Here is a 22,237-nt window from a genome sequence, read left to right as displayed (position 1 = left end):
GGGAGGAAAGGCATGTCCCCCCATGCAAGATGGCTTCTCCCAGCGCCGACACACACCCTCCCACCCAAATTCCAGAGCAGATGCCCAGAGGCTTCCCCCAGGGATCTCCTGGAGAAGTGACATGGGACAGGCCCACAGGCAGCTGCCAGGCTGCACAGGTGTCAGAAGAGGCCAGGGCCAGCCTCGGCGCCTCTCCTCAAGAACCTGAGAACAGTCCTGGAGCTGGGGTGGGCAAGGCCGATTGACGGAGGGGTCCACAGAGGGGGCTGATTTCTTCATTTCCCAGCCCCCATTTTTGCCCAAGGGCCCTGCCAGTCTGGGTGCCGGCCGGGAGAGGGTTGTCCGGGTGGACGCTCCCTGGCCGTGCCCCGAGTCCTGGGGCGAGGTACAGGCCGCAGCTGGGGTCCGATCGATGAGCACGGCCGATGAGCTGCAAAGACTGACACGTCCATGGGACACTGTCAGTTTTCTGAAACCGCAGCCGGTACCGAGCCTCAGGGAGGACCGGAGGTGGGGAGTGGGGGACAGGCTGCCCCACCGGAGGCTCCTGCACAGCCGCCAGCCTCCGACCCCCACCCGTCACCGGTCCCCACTGCCGCCACCGCACGGGTCCCTCTGGCTGACGTGTTCCCCCCTGTCGTTGTCATAGACCCGCCCGAGTGGGTCCCGGACGAGGCCTGCGGCTTCTGCACCGCGTGCAAAGCCCCCTTCACCGTCATCCGCAGGAAGCACCACTGCCGGAGCTGTGGGAAGGTGGGTGGGGTGGCCGAGGTCGTCCCGCGGCCCCTCGTGCTGTCGCTGCGGGCATCCTAGGGGCCGTCACAGACGTGGCGCCGAGGTCCGGAAGTCCGGACTGATGCCCCGGGGTCCTTGTGCAGACACGCCTGAGCCCTGGGCCCTGCTCTGCCTTGGCACAGGGTGTGGACTCCAGGCACTCCGCCCCCCGGGTGCGATGGTGCAGTGCTCAGTCCCGGCCACTTCAGACCTGGGGACGGGGAGGGGATGGAGGGTCTGAGTAGGAGCCTGCGGCAGCCTGGCTATGGGGCCAGGACCCCCTCCGTCGGTCCGGCCTCCTGGCCAAGACCTGCGCCAGCTTTTCCTGAAGGTTCCAGCCCCACGGGGGGACCGGGAGACACCCACCCGCGCACGCCCGGGATGCTCTGGGTGGGAGGAAGGGCAGGAAGGCCGGCGGCACCCGGGGCTCCGACCCTGTCCTTGCTGCGCGCCCCTGAGAGGCCAAGGTCAGGAAGGGGTGAGGCGCAAGGGCTGCTGGGAGCCCTGCCCAGCCCACTGGCCCCGCCTCCCGCCCCTCGCCTTCCAGATCTTCTGCTCCCGCTGCTCTTCGCATTCGGCACCGCTGCCCCGCTACGGGCAGGTGAAACCCGTCCGCGTGTGCACGCACTGCTACATGTTCCACGTCACGCCCTTCTACAGCGACAAGGCGGGCATCTGACACGGTGCCCCAAGCTCGCGAGGGCCCCAAAGGACGCCAGGGAGGAGGTGCCGAGGAGGAGGCCTTCGGCCACAGGAGGGTCTTCACCGCATTTCATCCAGCTGCCGCCATCACCTCTGCCAGGGCTGCAGGCCGCCCTGACTTCCAGAACGTCCAGGACCTCCGCCCCACCCGCCCTGGCCTCCACACCCGTGGGGACCCCAGGCCAGCCGCAGGGGCCAACAGGAGGTCAGCTTCAGCCAGTGGGGGGACCTGGGGGTGCCAGGCGGCTTCCTGGGCAGGATGGGCTTTCCTCCCGCCCATCCGCCTGCCCCCCTGCCCTGCTGAGATGCGGCCTTGAGGCTGAACCGTGGCAGAAGGTCCGCCCTGCAAGGGGAAAGTGGGGATGGTGTCTGAGCTCAGGGCAGCCTCGGCCCCTGGGGCTGAGTCTGGGGAGATGGTGGACACCTCTGGGGGCCGGCGGGGTGGGGGGGGCCTGGGGCACCGCAGGGCTTCCCCACACGCTGGCCAAACCAGAAAGACTAGGCTTTTCTCTCTCCAGGGCCCTGAGCCCACAGCCGCTCGCCCCCTGCTCCCCTCAGGACCTGTCTCAGCAGCATGAGTCTCATTGCTTGTCGGAGAGGGGACATGCAGAAGCAGGCCTGGTGGTCCTCTGGGCAAGCAGGTGCACCCCTGCTGCGGTCTGCCCACCCTGGTCCACCAGCCGATGGCGGGGTCAGGTGGCGGGCAGAGGTTTCCCAGCTTCCGAGGCCAGGGCTCTCCAGGGGGCTGAGGACCCCCGGATGTTGCCCGCTTGGCTGCCACTTCCCCTTCCCTCTGCACCCCTGGGACCCTGGCCCACCTCCTCAGACCACAGAGTGGCCCCGGGCCCCAGCACAGACACCTCCTCAGGCTTAAATCTCAGGCTTCACATTGCAATGACGATTGCAGTTTTATTTTTAGAGAGATGACATACCTACCGCTTCTTTTATAGGATAAAATCCAATTACTATTTGACACTGGAATACACACGCACAAAAACAGCTTCTGTGGGAGAAGAAAAGCATATAATGGAGGGTATATTATGTATGGAGATTATTTTTATTTTCTAAATGCTGTAATTCAAAACCATTTCCATAAATCTATTTAAGGATTACAGACACTCTTATTCCTCATGTGAACATGGATGGACTCCTCTTTCTCCGTCTGGCAGGTGACGGGGCTCTTGCTAAAGTTCATTGTCCTCTAGGAAGCTGGGGGCTTCTGGACTCCTGGGACAGTAGAAGGGCAGGACTTGACTTCCCACCAGCCCCCAGGAGAGGGGTGGCCGCCCCCCACCCCCAGCTCCCACTGCCTGCGATGGCTCCAGCCTCCCCACTGCCCGCCCACCCTGCCCAGCTCCTCCCCTCATGTGTCTTCAGCTCAGACCCCTGGCGTCTGTGTGCATTGGGGTGGGCAGTGCTCTTGGACACCCCACCTGGGGCCCTGGAGAGAATGCAGGAGGGCATACCAAACGCTGGGGTTGCCAAGGTGATGGGGCCTTCCCTTGGGACTTGGGTGCCCAGTCCCTCTGAAGTGGGCGTTGGGAGGCCAGAGAATGGGGGCATGGCTGCAAGAGGCCCCAGTGGCCACCACACCCATTTTCTTTCTGGTAGGTGAGAAAGTGTTTCAGAACCCGGGGGCTCCTCTGAGCAGCGCTGAGTCCTTTGGGAGCAGAAGAGAAGTGGCATCCAGGGAGACCTGCGTCCTTAGCTACCCAAGACCAGGCCTGCCCACCTGGACAGAGTCCCTCCCACTCCTGTGGATGGCGGTGCCTGTGTCACTGGCTGGACAGCAGTGCCTTCAGGAAGTCAGCCCCCAGCAGGAAGCCCCCATGAAGCTACACTCTGGGGGGTCCCCCTTCCTCTACTCTAGGTACCCGCAGTTGTCACCTTCCAGACCTGGGACGTGGTGGTCCTCACTCACTAGGTCGGGGTGGGAGAGGGAGTGGAGACCCAGGAAGGAGGGTCTGCCCCGATGCTCACCCTCAGCCCAGACACAGCTGCCCTCCAGAGGGACGGCCTAGACCCCAGTGGACAGAGGGGTGCTCTCCAAGCCAGCCTTGGGCCGCTTTTGTGCAGTGGGAGGGAACGGCAGCCCACACCCCAGCTGTCCTGCAGGAAGGCCTGTGGCCACGGGAGCGCCCAACGAGGGTCAGTAGCCGTCCCATCTGCCCAGAAATTGGGATTTTCCACGCTAAGTGGGGGATGTGTGGTCACTCTATCCTTCTACAGGGCTGTCCCCACTCCAAGGGTAGAGCCAGGACCTGGGGGTGGGGAGGGGTTGGTCCAAGGCAGAGTTTCCCGCTCAGGAAGGATCTAGAAGGAATGAACTTCTGCCCACCTACAGCAGGGGCTCGGGACTGGTGGGGCCAGGGGTTTGGAATCAGCCCTCGGGAGCCAGCCTTGGACCTCGAGCAGGTGCCCTTCGGAGCCTCAGCTTCCCCGTCGTCACCATCGTTGTCCTCGTTCCTGCTTCTGTTTCCTGAGGGCCATCCCTTCCACTCCCCATGACAATCCTTCGAGTAACACTCCCTTGAGGGGGCAGGATCCCATGTCATAGGTAGGGAACCGAGGCTCACAGAAGTTAGCAGGCAGCCCATCCGGGCCACGGGCCTTTAGAAGGGTCACGCGAGAGGCAGAAGGGAGCCCTGTGACCTGGGGGTGCTGGGAGGAACCGGCCCAGCTGGCTGTGCCTGGAGGGCCACCTCCAGGGAGGGCAGCTTGGACACACAGCGCCCATGGCACGCCGTGGTTTGGTGTATGGAGAGGGGCTGGGGAGCTGCCAGGACCCCGCCCCACCCCCTTTCGGGGCAACACACAGGCCTGGGGAGAAAGCCACGGGAGCGCTCCAGCACCTTCCCACACGAGCTTCCGCCGACAGGCGGGGGGTCCCCCACAGGCTCTCAGGACCCAGACGCAGGCTGCAGCATCCCCGCAGGGCAGGCCACCAAGTCCAAGGAGGGAGGGTGTAGGGTGGGAGCACCCAGAGCTCTCTGTGTCCCAGCGGTCGGGGAGGCCCTGGGACAGGAAGAGCCCCTGAGCCTGGTCCCCGGGGAGGTGGGGAGAAGGCCGCCTCCTCTCCCCCGCCTCCTCTCCCGTCCCCGTCCTGCCCCTTCCACCGCAGGCTCGGCTCAGGCCACTCCCACACACCCTGGCCTCTGGAGGGGCCCCTGCTGCCAGCCCCCACCCGTGGCTCATCTGCCCCACAAATATGCCTGCATACAGCCGCCTGCCCCCAGGCCCGGCCACCCCCGCCAGGCAGGCAGGCAAGCAGGCAGGCAGGCAGGTGGACACCCACACGGGGCGGGGGCGCGGGAAGGAGAGGAGAAAGACTGTCAGTACCCTGGAGGCTGATGATGCTGGTGGGGCACTATCACCCCGGAGGCGGGTGGGTGGGGCAGGGCTGGGGGACACTACCCTTTCCCCACCGGGGCACCGGGTCGGCTCCTCCGAGGTCCCTGCTGCAGCCCCTAATGGCCACCAGGGGGCGCCCCGCCCAACGCCTCCTCTCCCACTGTGGCCCGGCGGCCAAGGCGTTGGGGCAGCTGGAGCGCTGCCTGCAGGAGCTGCCCCACTGTGGGTGGGCACTCCAGGTCCAAGCAGGGACCCCCGCACAGACGCACCCGGCGGCCAGGCCCTAGTCCTCCAGAGAGCGTCCTGGCCCAGAAAGGACCACAGGCAGGGCAGACCTTGCCCCAAACGGCTGGGGGAGTGGGGAAGACGGGTCCTGGTCTGAGCTGGGCATTTCAGACCACCAGGGCTGGGGGTGGGGGCTGACACCCCACGGGGTGGGGGGTTGGCTTCCCGGCCATTCCCAGCTCTTCCTGTTCTTTGGAGTCTGCAGTGGAAGCTGGGGGAAGGTGAGCAGGACCCAAAGCGCCCACCCTAGGCCACCACCATGACCTGACCCAGAGCCCTGGCGGCTCTTGTCTCCTCTTAGGCCCACCCAGAGCCACCTCCTCCAGGCAGCCTTCCGAGACAGGGGCACCCCCCAGCCCCCACCCTCACACACATTTTCAGAGCAGAGTCTGGGACCCTTTGCAGGAGTCAGCGAACCTCTCAGAGCCTCTCCTGCCTCTGAGACTGGGGAGGGGCGGATTCCAGGCCAGCACAAGCTCAAACTTAACCTCACCCCAGAGACTTAACATGTGGCTTGGGTTCTGCTGGTGTGCTCATTTGCTTCCAGGAGTTCAGGACAGCTCAGGGCTGGATCCTGCACCTGAACTGGGCAAAGATGAGCACCCAGACCCTCTCGACCTGCCCTAACCCTAACCCTGGGGGGCTGCAGGTCTGGGAGCAATGCAAGCTGGCTGAGCTGACTGGGCCTTGGCGGGCAGGCAGGATGTCAGTGGAAAATGGGGTACCAGAGCTACAAAGACACAGCCTACATAGAAATGGTGATGATCCCATTGGGGAGGTGAGGGCGGAGCGCAGATGGGGAACAGGACTGGGTCCCCTCAGGCACCAAATACTGGGCTTTTGCTGAGCAGGGTAGGACATGGTCAGATTTGTGGTTTGGGCCCCTCGGAAGGAGGATGAGTTGGTGGGGCTGAAGCCAGGACCCCACTGCTCCATCAGAGGCAGTAACACGGCTCAGCCAGGGTCACTGCTCTGACCTTGCCATGTCCCCCGCCCCCATCACTCAGGACCCTGTTGAGCCACGTGGGCTCTGATCTGAGAGGCCTCTTCACCCTCCGACGGAGGCGGCTCAGGGTACACTCACCAGAGCCTGATCTGCTGCCCTCTGGGTCTAGAAGCAGCTGGATGACCGACGGGGGGCCTCAGTGTGGGGGGCAGGGGTGGGTTTCCCGGGCTCAGGCCCTCAGGGCATCCAGCCTGAGACTAGGAGGTCTCCATCTTATGACTGTGTGTAGCAGCCAGGGCCAAGTGAAGGCCACCTGGGCATGGCCTGGAAGGCCCAGAAGGCTTCCTGGAAGAGGTAGGGAAGCAGGCCAGGAAGGCCTAGACCAGAGAATCCTAGATGGTAGGACTGGGAGAGAGGTGTTGGGGTGAGTTCCGAAGCACCTATTGCTCAAGGAAGGGAGATCTGCCGGTTACTCCAGGTTCATCCTCCCCAGGCCTTGGGGAAGAAAGGGCGCTTAGGAACAGCCATTAGGGCCCCTGGAGCAGCAGCGGGGCCAAGCCGGGCCCCTTGTCCTGCCCCACCTGAGCCTGGGTCCAGTCCCTGGGACTGGAGGAGGCCCTGAGCTGTCAGAGGTCCAGACCCTCTCATTTTTGGAGGCCACACCTGACACCACAGCAAGTGCCTGAATCTACATTACATCCCTCCTCCATCACTTTTTTTTCCTGTAAAAAATTTTTAAAAGAAAATTTCATTGTCTTGCTTTTGGATATTTTTGGCTACAAGGAATTAATTCAATTTGTCTAAATCGTCTAAATTGTTCCAGTGTCATTGAGTAGAGTGGGAAAATCTTGTAAGGTGAGAAAAAAAATCTACCCTACACATTGTTCACAAGTATAGTGAACTTTCTTCTTATTTTACAAATGGTATTGACATTATGTTGACTACGCAGACATTTATTACATCTTCATGCATCTTGCTTTTGCTGTCTTCTTGTATTCTGGAGACAATTTTTTCTGAGTGTTAAACTTTTTAGAAGGCCCCCATATGCCCTTGGCTGGGTGGCTTGTGCTCTCTTTGATGTGACTCTGATACTGACCGATGATGACTGGACAGGCCCTGCCCCACTTCCCCATGTGGAGGGCCCGGGTTAGAAGCACTTGCTGATTTGGGGCTGATGTTAATATCCCTGCCACTTCCTGCCTCCACCCAGAGCCCACTGCTCCCCAGGGCTTAATACACATCCTTCATCACACCCCACAACCACCCTAAGAGGTCACTACTGCCAACTCCATTTTATAGCTGGGGAAACGGAGGCTCAGAGAGGTTTAAGGGACTTGGCCAAGGTCTTGTGGCCAGACTAGAATCCAGGGCGGCTTTGGGGGAGGGACCCAGTGACAGAAACCCCCAGAACTACCCCTGGTCCTGGCACACACCAGGCCGTCTCAGTGCAGGGGAGCCAAGGCTTCTGGGATGCCAGTCGCAAAGCTGGGCTAGGCCTGGCCCTCCAGCACCTGATAACCCTAGAAGTCATCTGTCCCTAGGCCTCACAGACCCAGAAACTGCCGGAAGGGAGCTGTCTGAACCTGCCACCGCCCGGGGTCTGAGGAGCGGCAGCGTCCAGCTGGGGGAGGATTCCAGCCCTGACCCTTACTCCCAGCCTCCTGCCCTGAATGCTGGGCCTGGGGACTCTGGTGGCAGCTGGAATCCACCCCAGTGACCGACGACGGGGCAAGAGAGGAGGCAGGGCCAAGACCAGGTCATCCTGGAGGTGTGAGGGGCGTTCTGGAGGAAGAAGGGCCTCACACACCTCCTCAGCCTGGGTAGCAGTGGGGGTGCTTCCTGATGCCGCGGAGAGCCACGGGCGTGTCCCCAAATCAGTGTGTGTGGTGGCCAGGTGGGCGCGCAGGATGGGATACGGGGCCTGGAGAAGGGGAGCCCAGGCCCAGTCAGCATGGGGGAGGCTAGGAAGTAGTCTCCCAGAGGTTTCCTTCCCTTGGGCCTCCTCAGAGGGATCCCTGGCAGGCTCCCGGGGTGGGGGCAGGGGGAGCAAGCCAGCCTTTCCCAAGCTTCTCACCAGAATCCTTCCCCCAGTGCCTGGAGCTGGGCACAGCCGTTCTCATTTGAGGGCCAGGGAAGCTGAGGCTGGGGTGGGCAGGTGGAGGAAACGCTGGGAGCAGACCCCGCCTTCCCCCAAATCCCTAAGTCCCTTCTGGATTCAGGCCCCACCCCTTCTCCCAGAGCCCCTGGCTGGGAGCTCAGGGACAGGGACAAGCTGGGCTTCCCCAAAGGGCAGTGAGGAAGAACAAGGAGGATGGGCCAGTAAGGGGAATGCGGGCTGGTCCAGGAGGGATGCACTGCAGGGGGGGCCCTAGGAGCCTGGGTGCACGAGAGGGGATTCAGGGCTGAGGGCAGGAGCGGCCCAGGCTCTGTCTTCGGCTCTAAAGGAAGGTAAGGGTGGGGTCCTGGGCTCCCAGAGGGAGGAGGCCTGAGATGCCCGTCTCCTCCCTCCCCGGCATGGCCTTTGCCGGTTCCCACTCGGAAAGTCCCCGCACAGGAGAAGGTGCAGTAAGAGCTGGGTAGGTGAGGGGTTAGTCGAGGAGGCAGCAGGCCCAGCCTGGGCTCCGAGAAGTCTTCCTGGAGGAGGTGATTCGGCCCTGTTGGAGACCTGCCCTATGGAACAGGTCCTAGGGGCGGCACCTCGCGCTTTCCTCGGGCCTGGACCAGCCAGCGCTGACCCAGGGCCGCCAGCGGCGCCCACACCGCCCCTCCCACCTGGGGACAGGGGCTCACTGAGGCTCCGCGTGTGGAGACTTGACGGATCTCGGGCAAGGCCATCACCCCATATATCCTCCCCCCGTCCCAGCACCCCAACCCGCGGTTCATCGTCCTCCGGAATCTCCCCGGGGAGCTCTGGACTCGCTCACAGCTGCGCGTCGGGCCGGAGCGAGGTCCAGCTCGAGGACACGCCTGCTGCTCCCCTGGCCTCTCTCCTCCCCCCATCCGCCGTCCGGCCCACGCGGCGCCGCAGAGCTCCCCTCGGCCTGGGACCCCGACGTTTCACTTACTTCGTCGGCCCCGCCCACTTCTCCCCGCACTCCTCGCGGCGCGGTGGTGCCCACATTCACAGGCAGTGTGGACCCCACGGGCACCGGGAGGTGTTCCGTCTCGGGTATGGCTGGGGGAGGGGTCCACCAAAAGGCCTAGATGTAGTCGGAGGCAAGGTGGGGACCACGCCCCTCCCCTGCAGTTACACCTCGGCACCAGCACCTGTGCTGTCCGCTGTGGCACAAAGCGCACCTCATGCCCCGCGGCAGGAAGGACGGTGGGCGTCCAGCAGGTGCACTCACACCGGCATAAGTGCAGGCTTTAGGACTGGGGCCAGCAACCCACCCCTCACATAAGCAGGGATGGAGTGACCTTGCAAACACCAAGTGGTGAGCCAGGGGTCCTGCCGCCCACACCCAGAGCCCAGAATGCACCCAGCCCTCCCCAGAGCTGGTCGCCTTCCGTTTACCCGCACAGCCCTGAGCAGCCCTCCAGAGTAAGCTGGAGGGGCGCAGCACCCAGCCTGTGATAGGGCTCTGCCTTGGCCCTGGGGTGATTGTGGAGCAGGGGCAGAAAGGGCCAGGGTTAACGTCGAGGTTTTTGGTTTTGGTTTTGTTATTTTTATTTATTTTTAAAATTTATTTATTTCATTTATTTATTTTTGGCTGCGTTGGGTCTTCGTTGCTGTGCGCAGGCTTTCTCTAGTTGCAGCGAGTGGGGGCTACTCTTCGTTGCGGTGCGCGGGCTTCTCATTGCTGTGGCTTCTCTTGTTGCAGAGCACGGGCTCTAGGCACACGGGCTTCAGTAGTTGTGGCACACGGGCTCAGGAGTTGTGGCACACGGGCTCAGTAGCTGTGGCGCACAGGCTTTGTTGCTACGCGACATGTGGGATCTTCCCGGACCAGGGCTGTAACCCGTGTCCCCTGCATTGGCAGGCACCCGGATTCTTAACCACTGCGCCACCAGGGAAGCCCTGGTTTTGTTTTTGGGTTTCTTTTGGCTGCGCGCGGCATGCGGGATCTTCATTCCCCGACCAGGGGTTGAACCACGGCCCTCTGCAGTGAAAGCGCAGAGTCCTAACCCCTGGACCGCTAGGGAATTCCCTTCAGGTGTTGTTTTAATGTCCACACAGAGCTGTCTAATGCCAGTTTCCAAGTTCCTCTGACACCCTAGGGGGGCACACATTCCTAAGCCCATTTCTCAGATCAGGTTGTGCTGGTCCAGGAAGTGATTTGGTCTCCACGCTCCTGTGTCACCAGCCCTGGGTCATGTGTATGACAGCCCTGATCTCCGTTCCGCTGGGACTGCTGGGAGACCCTGGTGAGTCCCTAAACCTCAGGATTCCCAGCTGCTTGTCTGTAAACTGAGGGTGCGGAAACCCATGTAGAGCAGTCAATAGGTCCTAGGACTGAAAGTGTTTGATTTTTAGTTTTCGTTCTGTTTTGTTGGCAGCAGCAGTGCGGGTGGGGTGTGGTGGGTGGGTACAGTCACTTATACCCCACACTCTCCAGCCTGAAGGTCCCCTCCGCAGAAGCCCCCAGGCCATCAATCTCAACAACCTGTGAGAGGGGACATCAAGGGGGACTGAGGCCAATCCGGGTTTGCCCCCAGGCTGCCAGTCCTGCTCCTATGGGCCAGCTTAGGGTCAGGGGTCACCAGGGCCATCGGCCAGCCAGCCAGCTGGGAGCTTGATGAGGAGCTCTCTCCCCTCCCAGGAAGGGCAATTCTCTTCCCTAGAAAGCGCTTCCGTGGCCAGAGGGGGACAAGTGCTAGCCTCTTGGAACGTCCCCACCCTTTGGGCCAGACGTGAGCACGAAGTCCTCCACTCACGGGAGCCCTTCTGGACTGTGGCGGCAGATCTCTGTCCCCTTCTCTTCTCAGACCCTTCCTTCCACTGGGCAGCTCTGAGGCATCCCTCCTGCTCTGGGCCTCAGTTTCCCCACTGAGATCCTCAAGGAGGCCTGGCTCTTAGGCTCAGACCGTCTACGCCTCTTCTCCAAGCCCCAGCCTTTCCTGGGGTCGCGCTGTGTCCGGCGGGGAGGGTTGTAGTTTTGCAGCCCCACGGGAGACCCCGAGCTTCCGCGAAGCCAGTGTGGCAGCAAGCCCGGGGCAACAGGTTCCTGCGTAGAGGGTGCAGACCCGGCGGACCGACGAGGGTGTCCGGGACTCTCCCAGCGCTCTAACCGGCCCTCGCACGGGGCCCGGCGGCTGGCTGTCCCACCGCGCTCCGCTTCCTCTCGGCAACGAGTCCGGTCGCGGAGCCCTCATTGGCCGCGCGCCCCCCAGCCGGCCATTGGCCCGCCGTACCTACTTTACATAGACCGCTCTGGGCCAATCGGCGCGCGTCGCCTACTTAACATGCACGCCGGCCGCCAGTCAGCGAGCGCGGGGGCTGGGCCACCACGTGCTGTTGCTAAGCTTGCGCTTCTAAATTGTTACTATCGCGGCGGGCCTATCGGAACCGAGCTTCGCATCTGTCAACATTCTCGGCCCGGCCCGAGGCGCTCGGCCGGCTCCCATTGGCCCCGGCCCAGCCGAGCGCCCGCCCCCGAATCCGGAGTGCCGGCTTCCATTGGCTGCATCGGCCGTCGCTCTCCCTTATGTGTCAATTTGAGAGCCTGAGGCGGAGGGTGGCGGCCGAGCGCACAGCTAGTCCGCGGGAGTCGGGGAAGTGGGGCTGCCGCCGCCATCTTCCCGCGGGCCGCGCCTCCTCGGCCTCTCGCGTAAACAGTGCCACGCGTACAGCGCCCGCCGCCCGGGGTCTCCTCCCGTAACAGCTCCCCGCCCCCAAGTTGTTCTGGACTTTTCCGGGCAGGAAAAGTGTTGTCAGGAGCGCTGGCCGGTGCCCCGTGGGTCTGGGGAGACTGAGGCTCGGTGCAGAGCAGCATGGAGCTGCCCGCCCTGACCTCTGCTCGCCGCGGGCGGGTGGGCTGCATCTCTCCGACTGTCTCCAAGGGCCGAGCCCCGCTACTGGGCTGAGTCCACCCACCCCCAGGGGTTTGCACGAAGAAGGCAAGAAGGAGCGTGGAGGCCCTGCCCTGGGCCCCCACCCCTCGCGTGGTGCCCACCGCTCCCACGCAGCCTCCTGACACAAGTGAAACTCCAGCGATCAGTGTAGGGGCACCCTTCTTGGGTCAGAAGGCCTTTTCTGAGGGACCGGAAGAGGCTGCAGGCTGCTGTGCCTGTAATCCACCCCTTCCTCTGGCCTTGTACCCAAGCTGTGGAATCCCGAAAGCCGGCGTGCACGTCCCTGGGTGGGAGAGAGGACCCTCAGCTAGGGCTCCCATGGGATTCCACTCTCCTGGCTGCCGTGGGGACCACAGCACACCTGGCACTGCACAGGGGCCCACTTTGGCCCTGGACCATGTCACCAGGCTGGGAACTATACTTCTAGGGGCTTTGGGGCCCCTTGGCAGAGGGTGTGGCTCATTCCTGTGGCCTACTTGTTCTTGGGAAACAGAAAGGCTGGCACAAGAACCCATCTCCTGTGACGTCCTGGCGCCCTGGGCCTGGCAAGGGATTGCTTTAGTCTCCATCTGCTCTGGCTGGACGTGCTTCTGAGTCCCAGCCCTCGGTGCCCTGCGGGGGCAGTTTGGGAAAGGACATGCATGGGTGGGGGGACACCACTGCCTCAGGCGTCCTTAGTGAGCGAGCTGGGCCCCTGCTGTTGTTTCTCACTTGTTGGTCCCAAGTGCCCTGCCACCCGTGGAAAACTCTGGGCTGTGATCCTTTACTTCCGTGGTATAGGGTAGCCAAAGCTGATAACCAGAATCATAGCTAAGGTTCTCACACGCGTGCTAGTTAATGTCACCCCACTGCCTGAAGATGTTATTTTTATCTCTACTTTAGGGCTGAGGCTCAGGGAGATTGAACTACTTGCTAGGGCCACCCTCCCATCTCTAGGGCTCCTGTTCTGAGGTGGGATCCTGGCCTCCTACATTCTGCTGGGATGGAGACCTTGAGGGCACCGCGGAGGGACCGAGAGGGTCTCCCAAGCCAGGGTGCACCTCCCTGCTGCTCCTCTGGGTGGAGCCCGGCTCCCCGAGTGCTTCAGGCACCCCGCGGCTCACAGGCGGCCCTGCGTGGCTGTCCTGGCCCAGCGGGGCCTCAGCCAGCCCAGCCCAGGGTCCAGAGAATGCAGAGCCCTGACTTGGCAGGGCAGCTCCACACCTCTAAGGCTCTGTGTCCCCTGAGGTGAGGGGAAGGAACGGGCCCAGCAAGGACCAGCATGAGGCGTGAGTCATGGGGCAGAAGGGCAACCTGTGTTGGAGGAGACGGCAGCCTCCACGGTTGCCAGGGCTTCAGCGAGGGCTTTTCGGGGGCAGTGGTTCAGCAGGAGGGGGCTGGAGCCAGCCTGCCAGGGATCAGGTCCTGCAGTGAAGTGGGCAGAAGGGTGCCTGCTTCGAGGGGTTGAAGGCGTGAGTGAACGGTGAAGCTGGGAACCCACTTAGCACGGCCCTGGCCAGGGAGTCCCTCCCCTCCCCAGGCCACTGTGCTCCTGGGACCTGAGTGAACATCTCCCCACAAGGCTCTGCGAGTCTCTGGACCAGGGGAGGGCTTCAAGAGGGCTTTGGCCCCTCTGCGTCCCCCGGTTGCCCCAACAGCGCCCCGTCTGTCCAGGATGGGATCCAGCCCAGCTGTGAGGGGCAGGCTGGCAGGCTTCTCTGCACTGAGGGGCGCTCGCTGCCCCTCACATCCCTGACAAGTGAGCAGACCCACAGATCCACAGCGCCGGGCCGTGGTTCAGGCCAGCGAGGAGCCTGACGGCTGTGCCCCCTCCTGGCCCCAGCCAGCCCTGGCAGAGGTTCGGAGGCTCCTTGCCCAGCCTATGTGACCAGAAGGCCCTCAAGGCCCTGGAGCCTGGGTCTGGAGGTTCTGAGGCTGTACAGGGCAACCCGGGAGCCGGCCGCCCTGCTGGGCCCCCCTTGGCTGTGGTGGGACCGTGAACCATGGCAGGTGCACAGGCAGGCAGGACGGGCAAGCTGGAGGTAGGGATGGGAGACACCTACTCCTGAGCTCCTGGGGCAGGAGCGAGTGAGGGCAGGTAGGCAGAGGCGGCAGAGTCTCTGGGAAGGAGTGCGGGGTAGGGGTTGCAGGGCCTGCTCTGGGTGTGCTCCAAGGGGACCTGGGTCCTCTGTCCCATGTGAGGCAGCCTGGGAAGCCACAGGATTCCTGCCTGGACGAGGAGGGTGACCTGGAAGTGGGAGCTGGGCTGTGCTGCCTCCCTGTCCCCGTGCCCCTGCTCTCTGTGGCACTCAGACTCTGTGCTCCCGTCTGCAGGCGGGCAGGGCTTGGGCAGTGCTTGGGCAGCAGGTGGGGCCGCCGCCCCCAGAGAGGCCAGTCCTGCCAGGCCCTGGCCCCTCAGGGAAGCAGAGAGGCCAGCCTCAGTCTCCCCACTGGCCCAGAAGCATCCCTATCCCAGAGGCCCTCTTAGGGGCTGATCCCTCTGTTGCCAGGTGTCCCCGTTGGCATGGTGGGCTATGATCATGCAGGTGTATGAGCCGGATGGGGTGGGGATGGTGCTCTGTCTGGTGATACTGGGCCAGGACGCCCATGTCCACGTCCTGGCCTCTGTGGTCACCTGCCATTGGCCTTCTGTGCCAGCCCAGGTGGCTCCCAGGACACCACTAGCCTCGGGGACTGGGGAGCTGAGAAGGCAGGTGGCTCAGTGCCCAGGCAGCCTTGGAAGCACTGGGTGGCTCAGCCCCAGGACCGGCTACTGCGGCTCCTCGGGCCCGGCCCACCCCTTCTGAAAGGGAACTGGACCCTCCTGCCAGCCGGGCACCCCTGGACACGGCTGCACCTCTGTCTCTCTCATGTTTGTCATTGGGTGTGAGGTCCTCCAGCTTTTGGTCAGTAGCTACTCACCTGCCCCAGCGCTGCCTGTCTTGGGCCATCCTGGGGCGCAGACCCCCTCCACACTGTCTGCAGGTCCCCGGGCCCCTGAGTAGGGCCCTCATCCTGTGCTCTGGTGGTGGGCAGTGAAGTGAGCTCTGTCTTTGTGTCTCTCTAAACAGGTCTTCACACAATGAACTAGAAAAGCACAGGTAAGTGATCTCCTGTTGCCCACGCTCCGCCACGTGAGCCGCCTGATACATCCCACCCACCCTTCTGCTGCGGGGATGCTGTGGCCGGCCCCCACCCCCTCTCCCTGCCTCTGTGTCCTGGCTATGGCTCAGCCTGCTGCCGGGCTGTGCCGTCATCTTGGGAAGGGGCCTTCTTGACAGAAGAGGCCAGGCTCTGCTCTCAGGCATTCCCATGCTAGCAGGCAGGGGTGGGGGGGCCAGCCCCTGCTCTTGGGAGCTCAGCCTGGGGTCCGGAGCCAGGTGGGGGTCAGCGACTTGGGGCAGGGCCCCTTGTGCTGTGTGTCATTCAGGGCCGGCTCCCTGGAAGAGGAGCTCCATCTGTTTTGGGGTGTCTGAGCCCTTTTGGGAGCAGGTCCTTAGCCCTTAGGATGCTGGCCTGCCACCAGGAAGGTTCAGCCCTCTTGGACTGGGATCCCTTGTGCCCTGGGGCCTGCCTTCCAAGGAGTTCCCAGTAGAGTCTTGTCCACGGGCAGTGGTATGGGCAGCCAGTGCCTGGCCACGTGGGCCTGGTGGGAAGCTCTGGCCCAGGGCAGGATCCAGGGGAGTCCACTTCATGCCCACCCATCGGCCCCGGGGATGGGTCCATCCTTGTCCTCCTCTGAGGAGTTGGGGGGCTTGCAGTGAGAAGGAGGAGGGGCAGCGTGGCTGCCCGAAGAGCCTCTGCCCCCCAGCCCTAGTCCGCCCAGGGCCCTGTGCTTGTGACTGCCGTCCTTTCTCCCTGGCTGGCTCAGCCCGCTGCTCTAGCTCCGGGCCTCCCTCTGCAGTGGGGACGAGGTGCGGTGGACAGGTGTCCTCATGGCCGATCGCAGCCAGGCTGTGTGTGCGTGCAGGAGCCCTGAAGCCAGGCCCAGGGGTGACTCCCAGAGAGATGCTCACGGTAGCTTTTTCCTGACCTTTGCTCCCATCTCCGGAATGGGCCAGTTCTTTCCTCCTTTCTTGGCTTGGGATGGGGTGGGGAATGGGGGTCTGCACACAGGATGAACTCTCCCCGGCTGCCGTGGAGCTCGGCCAGCCCTGTGTCCCCACCCCCATGTCTGCACCCACGGCAGCGCCAACTGCTTCTCCCCTGGGATCAGGGCCTCTGCTGGGCGGCGCTGAGCGGGGACAGAACGCTCTGTTCTCTGGAGGAGCCGCACTTCCTGGACTGTTCCTGTGCGTTTGGGGGGTTCCTGAGAGACCATGGAGGTGGGGCAGGCTCAGGGGCCTCTGTTCCTGGCTGGCCCATAAGCAGGTGTGGTCCGCCCTGAGGAGCCCACAGACCTGGGGCTTGGGACCCTGTTGGGGCCCTCGGTCACGGCTGTACCTGTGGCTGCCTGATGCTCACGCCGGACGCTCCTGGTCGCTGGCCACAGGAAGGCCGTGTGCCGTCCCAAGGAAGGAAGGAAGCACCTGGCTGGGTCACCCGGCTGGCCCCAGGGAGGTTGGCCCTCGATGTCGCCTTCCCTGGGAGGCATGCCATGTTGGGCCTGCGGGACTTCCCCTTGCCGGTGCTCGGAGCTCGCTGGGAGCCAGTGGCCCACCCTAGGCCTACCCTAGGCCCACCCTAGCCTGCCCTGTTTCTCCTCCCCTCCCTTCCCTTCCGCTCAGAGAGCAGCTCCAGCTGGTCTGCTCAGGCCAGTGCTTGGCTCCTGACCCCGGGGACGGGTTTGTGACGGCCATGTGTTCCCGCCCAGGCTCAGCTCCAGGCTTTAGCTTTTGTAGGGGGATGGGGGCCATCAGTATCCCCCTGGCGCGGCAGGACCCATCACAAAGGCCAGCCCAGGGCCCTCAGTGGAGCTGCCCACCTCTCCCCAGCATGGAGATGGTTATTCGGGTCCTGGGTGGATCCTTCCGAGGGAGGCCTCCTGTGCAGCTGCCCCGTCTGCCTGATGCAGCCATGCAAGACCTCACAACAGCTAGGAAATACAGGGGGACGGGGACGACCAGGCTACCTCACTCCCTGTCCCACCCCCTGAGGAACCACGGGTGGGTGTCCTTGTCGCCTCTTCCCCGAAGCCAGTCTTGGGGAGGTTCAGAGCGTGGCTTTGCCCGGCGGCTGAGGGACCTGATGTGGGAGCTCTGGGTCCTCTTCTGAGGAGCAGGGGACTCTCGGTGAGAAGCTGGGTAGGCCTGCGTCAGGGCTGGGCTGTGGCCAGACGCACGGGCAGGAGCTGCCGTTCACAGCGATGCAGGTCTGCACAAGGTGCCTTCAGGAAGTGGCGGGTTTTCAAAGCTCCCAGGAATGCTGGGCGCAGCCGAGGGGCACTGGCACAGGGCTTGGGCACTGTAGCTGCTTCAGAGGAGGGCTGAGCGAAAGCCTAGTGTAGCCCGGGTCCTTGGCACCCCCTCCAGCTCCAGGGAGGTGGTGGCGATGCCCACTCCCCACAGGGGCGGGACCCTGGGGCTCAGATGGGTGGGAGCCTGCCCGGGGCCCCACTGGAGCTGGTTCCCAGCCCTGCAGCCCCGCTGGACGCTCTCCGGGAGTTGGCTTGGCGTGTGGTCCGTTGTTGAACATGGCACGGCTGCAGCCGGTGGCCTCTCTTTGTCTCTTGAGAAGCCTCTGCTTTATGATTTCTAACGCGGTCTGTTCATGGACGTGCGAGGACCCCCCTGCGCCCCACCCCAGAGACAGCATCCTAGGCAGTGGGGTGGCCAAGCCTGCATTCTCCTCCTCCATGCGGGTGCTGAGGGATAAGAACAGAGCTTCGTTACCTGCTATTTCCTGACTTGACCTTTCCCCAGACACCCCGCGGGCCCCGTCCACCTGTGTCCGTGCATTCTCCTCGTCCCCTAGGCCGGGTGCCTGCACAGGACATGCAGCTGTACCGCAGGGTTCTGAGTGATGGCTCTCCAGTAAACACAGACGGTGCTGCAGTCTGCTGGGTCTGGTGCCGGGGTGTAGATTTGTGGGGCCGAAATCCTAGACCTAGAAATGCCGGTTGAGGGCTTGAGTCGCCTTGGTGGCCCTTCAGAACTTCCATCCCACCGGGGAAGCCGGAACTGCCCGCTGGCCAGCTCGACAGCTAGTCGCACCTTTTCATTTCAGCCCAAATTACCATCTCTCCTCGGTAAGCTTTCCTGTTCTAGATCGCTGCCAGATGGAGTTGGTTTTGTGTTAGGTTAGCTGTTTGTGTTCTGCAACTTGCCTGTCTGTGTCCTTTGCCTGTTTTCACGTTAAGATTCTCCTCTTTTTCATTTTGGTGCGTATGAACTCCAAATGGCATGAATACTAACCGCTTGTCTTCTACGTGTATTTGCAGATGTTTTTTTGCTGTTACTTGTCGTTTACCTGTGTTTTTTCTTTCATGTACAAATATGTCCTTTTCTGATTGTAAAAATGTTATGTGGAATTTTTAGCATAGAAAATCTGGAAAGTACAAAAAACTCACAAAGCCAAAGAAATAAACGTTGCCAACCACGTCACGTGGAGACGCACGCTTCCTGCTCTTCATTGTGTCCCGTGAAGTCTCTTGTGTGCGTCTGTTGCTTTATTTTTTGACCCTATCTTGGGTCAGTTGTCACATAGGTGGTTTTGTGTTCTGATGTTTTCACTTCTGTTCATGACGTGAAAACGTGGTATATACTGAAACGATGACATGCTTGCCTCCGGGTGGTAGAATTGGGGGGGTACTTTTCATTTATTTTTTTCTTTTGATTTTGCATCTTCCAATTTTCCACAAAGATCACGTACCATGTACGAACTCGAATGGTAGATTGTAAGAATTGCCACTCATAGATGAGTGGACAAGGGACCCCTGCTTGTGAACTTGGTGCACGTGGTGGGTCGGGGGTCTCAGATTGTGAGCTGTGCTTGAGCACATAGCACCATTGGCTGGGGGGGCTTTGCGCCTCCTGCCCCACGGTCCCAGCACCTTGGAGGCGGGGAGGCTGAGGCTGCCAGACCCTGGGGGTCACGCGGCAGTGAGCCCCCTGGCGTGCCCCCTTCCGCAGCCCGGTGTGAGCGTGGGGCAGGGCTTCTCTCTGAAGATCCTCCAGCCTTGAGGTGGACCCTGGGGCCTGCTCAGAATGCAGATCCCTGGTGTTCAGGCTTCAGGCCGCTGCTCTGCCTGGCCTGGTGGCCGAGTGCAGCCTCAGTCTCGTGTTCTAGAAGTTCTTTCTAAGGTCAAACTCAGGTTCACCAGGGAAACTCTAGGCCCTGGGTGCCAGGGGCTGGGGTGCCGGGTGGGGAGGAGCTTCGTCAGCAGGAGGGCGCCGTGTGGACGTGGGTGGCAGACGTAGGGCCCTCCTCCAGTCGGGTGGGGCTGTTATCGCTGCTCTGCAGATGGGCTGCTGCCCTGCACTGAGCTGCCCACTCCCTCCCTACGCTTCGGGGGGCCCCCTCTGTCCTAGGGACATGGCCGTTGCTGCCCGATTTCCTTCCAGAGTCTAAGGGAGACTGGATTTGCCAGGGCTTTGGAACATGGGGGATGACAGGGGGGCCGCCAGGGTTGGCGTCCTTGCAGGAAGGAGCGTGCCGACAGTGGTGATGGGGCGCAGCGGTTCGTCAGAGCCTCGCGGGGAAGCCTGCCGGGTGCCCTTGCGATCCTCTCATAAGAGCTTCGCCTGAGCAGGGCATCTTTGTTTGGAAACCACCTGGGCAGCCTGCAGGGGCTCCGGTGGGTCACATGCCATCAGCGTGCTTTGGGGGTGAACCTTGGCCGCCCTGTGCCCCCACGCCCCCGTGGCCTCTGCCACCCACCCTCCGCAGACCAGATGAGCCAGGGAAGAAGGGCACATCTAGGTCACAGCCCCTCGCCCTGTATGTGAGCAAATGCTGTTGAGTCTTAGGTTCCAGTTCCGTGGGAAAACTGCATTCATCTGCGTGGACACGGGGACAAAATCTAGAACGAAGCAGTTTCCAAAGGGGTCCCAGACTCGAGTAGGAGGGGGTCTGTCCTTGGCCTTCCCTGACTTGGACGGACTCATGTTTCTGTGGTGACGACAGTGACCAGAGAGCACCCTGCACTTGGCGAGGTGGGGGACGGAAGGCTTGTAGGGGGCGTCCCTGATCTCCGCCTGGGAGAGCGTGACCAGCACCCTGTGCCTCGCCCCCTCCAAGTTTCCCCCACCACCTTGCGGACCCCACTGGAGAGGGTGGGGACAACAGGGTGAGCTGGGGCTCTGGGAGCCTGGCTGTAGCACTCGGAGGCTCTGGGGGCATGATGGGCCGGCTGGCCACACGGCCCAGCCACAGGCCCCGCCCTTTTACTGGGGCTTCTGGAGGGCCGTGGGTGCCAGGCTGCTCCAGGGGGCTGGAGGCGCTGCCCACCGGGCTGGGAGGGGAGCCCAGGGAGGGACCCTCAGCAGGTCCGTGCAGGCTTCCAGCTGACCGCCCCCTGCCCCCTCCCCCCACCCTTCAAAGCGCTTGGGCCGCTGTGCCGCACTGCCACCGTGCCGGGCTGTGCCGCCCCCGCCTGACCGTTCCGTCTCTGGTTCTTTCAGACGAGCCAAACTCCGGCTCTACCTGGAGCAGCTCAAGCAGCTGGTGCCCCTGGGCCCTGACAGCACCCGCCACACCACGCTGAGCCTCCTGAAGCGTGCCAAGATGCACATCAAGGTGAGCAGGGCCGCCCCCGTGCACCCGGGGGAGTGGCCAGAGGGCCTGAGGGTGGGGTGGGGAGCCCGCCCTGCAGGTGCGCAGCCGGCCAGCGTGAGGGGCACGGCAGTGGGAGCCGCTGAGGGTCGAGGTAGCGGCAGGCGCAGGCTGGGTTTTGTGGGGTGGGGGTAGGAGGCGGGGGTGGGCTGCACGTCGCCCCCCGGGCCCTGGGGTGTGAAGTGGCAGCAGCTGGAAGGAAGGCTGGGATCCTTGCATGCCGATGCCACCGTTGGAGGCCGGTGGGAAGCAGACGGCCCCGGCGTGTGCGGAGTTTCTGGGGCGAGGGGTAGGGGTTGCTCTCCAGGGGCTGGCGGTGGGGTGTAGACTGAGTGAGACGCTGCCTGGGGCGGCCCCCTAAGTCTTAAGACTGAGACCTACTGGCTTGGGGGTCTAGGGACACTTGGGCCAACCAGGGAAGGTCTCAGTCCTCCCGCCGGGCCCCTCCCGAGCCTGCGCAGGTGTGGGCTCCCCCAGGCAGGGCGGCAGGAGCACTGAGGGGGCACAGCAGGTGCCCTGGGCCCCTGACGGAGAGGCTGCGGCTCAGTGCCTGGGAAGGTGTGGAGCAGTTGGGCGGGCAGGGCGGCCGGATTGAGCAGGGAAGAGCCCCTGTGGGCAGGGCTGTTGTCTGGGACGGGTGCCAGGCCACGGCTGGGCGGCGCTGTCCCAGGGCTTCAGGCCCACACGTGACTCGGTTTGGCCAAGCTGGCTGGTGGCTGTAGGTCTTCTGGAGCTGGTCAGCAGACGCAGAGCATGGGGCTGGGAGGCGGCAACTACATAAACTCCCGGTGGGCGCGAGGAGGGGGTGCATCAGGCCTTTGGGGCCCAGGCCGAGTGGGGGATGGGAACCTGCCCTGGCCCTTGTGCCCTGGTGCGTCCCGGTGGCCGGGGGTGCCCCGCCCCGGGCTCACAGCTCCCGTGCCCCCAGAAACTGGAGGAGCAGGACCGCCGGGCACTGAGCATCAAGGAGCAGCTGCAGCGGGAGCACCGCTTCCTGAAGCGGCGCCTGGAGCAGCTGTCGGTGCAGAGCCTGGAGCGCGTGCGCACGGACAGCACAGGCTCCGCCGTCTCCACCGATGACTCGGAGCAAGGTGGGGACGTGGAGGCCGCCTGCAGGGGCTTTGGGCATGGATGTCGTGCAGCCCTGGGTGGGAAGCTGGGAGGGTGGGGCCGGCCTGGTGGAGGCCCGGGGGAGGATGGGTCGAAAGTCCCCGGCATGTCAGAGGCACGTCAGGGCCCCTGTGTGAGGTGGCAGAGGGGACGGGATGAGGAAGGTGAGGCGTGGAGGCCAGGTGACCTGCCCACATGAGGGCCAGAGCTAGGCTCGGGCCCGGCAGCGTGCCTCGGGAGGCCTGGCTGGCACTGGCACGGCGTCTGACCCCACCCCGTCTGTTCTCTGCAGAAGTGGATGTAGAGGGTGTGGGGTTCGGCACCGGCGAGCTGGACAGTGTTGGCAGCGGCAGTGACGTGGACGAC

At 63.2% G+C, this 22,237-nt stretch overlaps 2 protein-coding genes across 2 annotated transcripts in view; both read left to right on the top strand.

Annotated features, from left to right (window-relative positions):
• Window positions 1–1,477, top strand: part of LOC112406229 (lateral signaling target protein 2 homolog) — a gene marked incomplete at its 5' end in the record, with an annotated part of 49,917 nt that extends 48,440 nt beyond the window's left edge. The window contains 2 exons of the mRNA XM_024754953.1: window positions 650–753; window positions 1,322–1,477. Of these exons, the coding sequence (XP_024610721.1) occupies window positions 650–753; window positions 1,322–1,453 (236 nt within the window). The remainder of the gene's footprint in view (window positions 1–649; window positions 754–1,321) is intronic.
• Window positions 1,478–13,223: 11,746 nt separating this feature from the next.
• MXD4 (MAX dimerization protein 4) lies at window positions 13,224–22,237 on the top strand (the record flags this gene model as incomplete). Its single annotated transcript, XM_024754952.1, has 5 exons — window positions 13,224–13,297; window positions 15,121–15,150; window positions 20,611–20,725; window positions 21,690–21,852; window positions 22,164–22,237. Coding segments are annotated over exons 1-5 (441 nt in total), but the record flags the coding sequence as incomplete, so codon positions are not given.

The sequence above is a fragment of the Neophocaena asiaeorientalis genome, unplaced genomic scaffold (genome assembly GCF_003031525.2).
Source record: "Neophocaena asiaeorientalis asiaeorientalis breed wild unplaced genomic scaffold, Neophocaena_asiaeorientalis_V1.1 scaffold767, whole genome shotgun sequence".
Lineage (NCBI taxonomy): Eukaryota > Metazoa > Chordata > Mammalia > Artiodactyla > Phocoenidae > Neophocaena > Neophocaena asiaeorientalis.
This window is presented reverse-complemented; position numbering and strand designations above follow the sequence as displayed.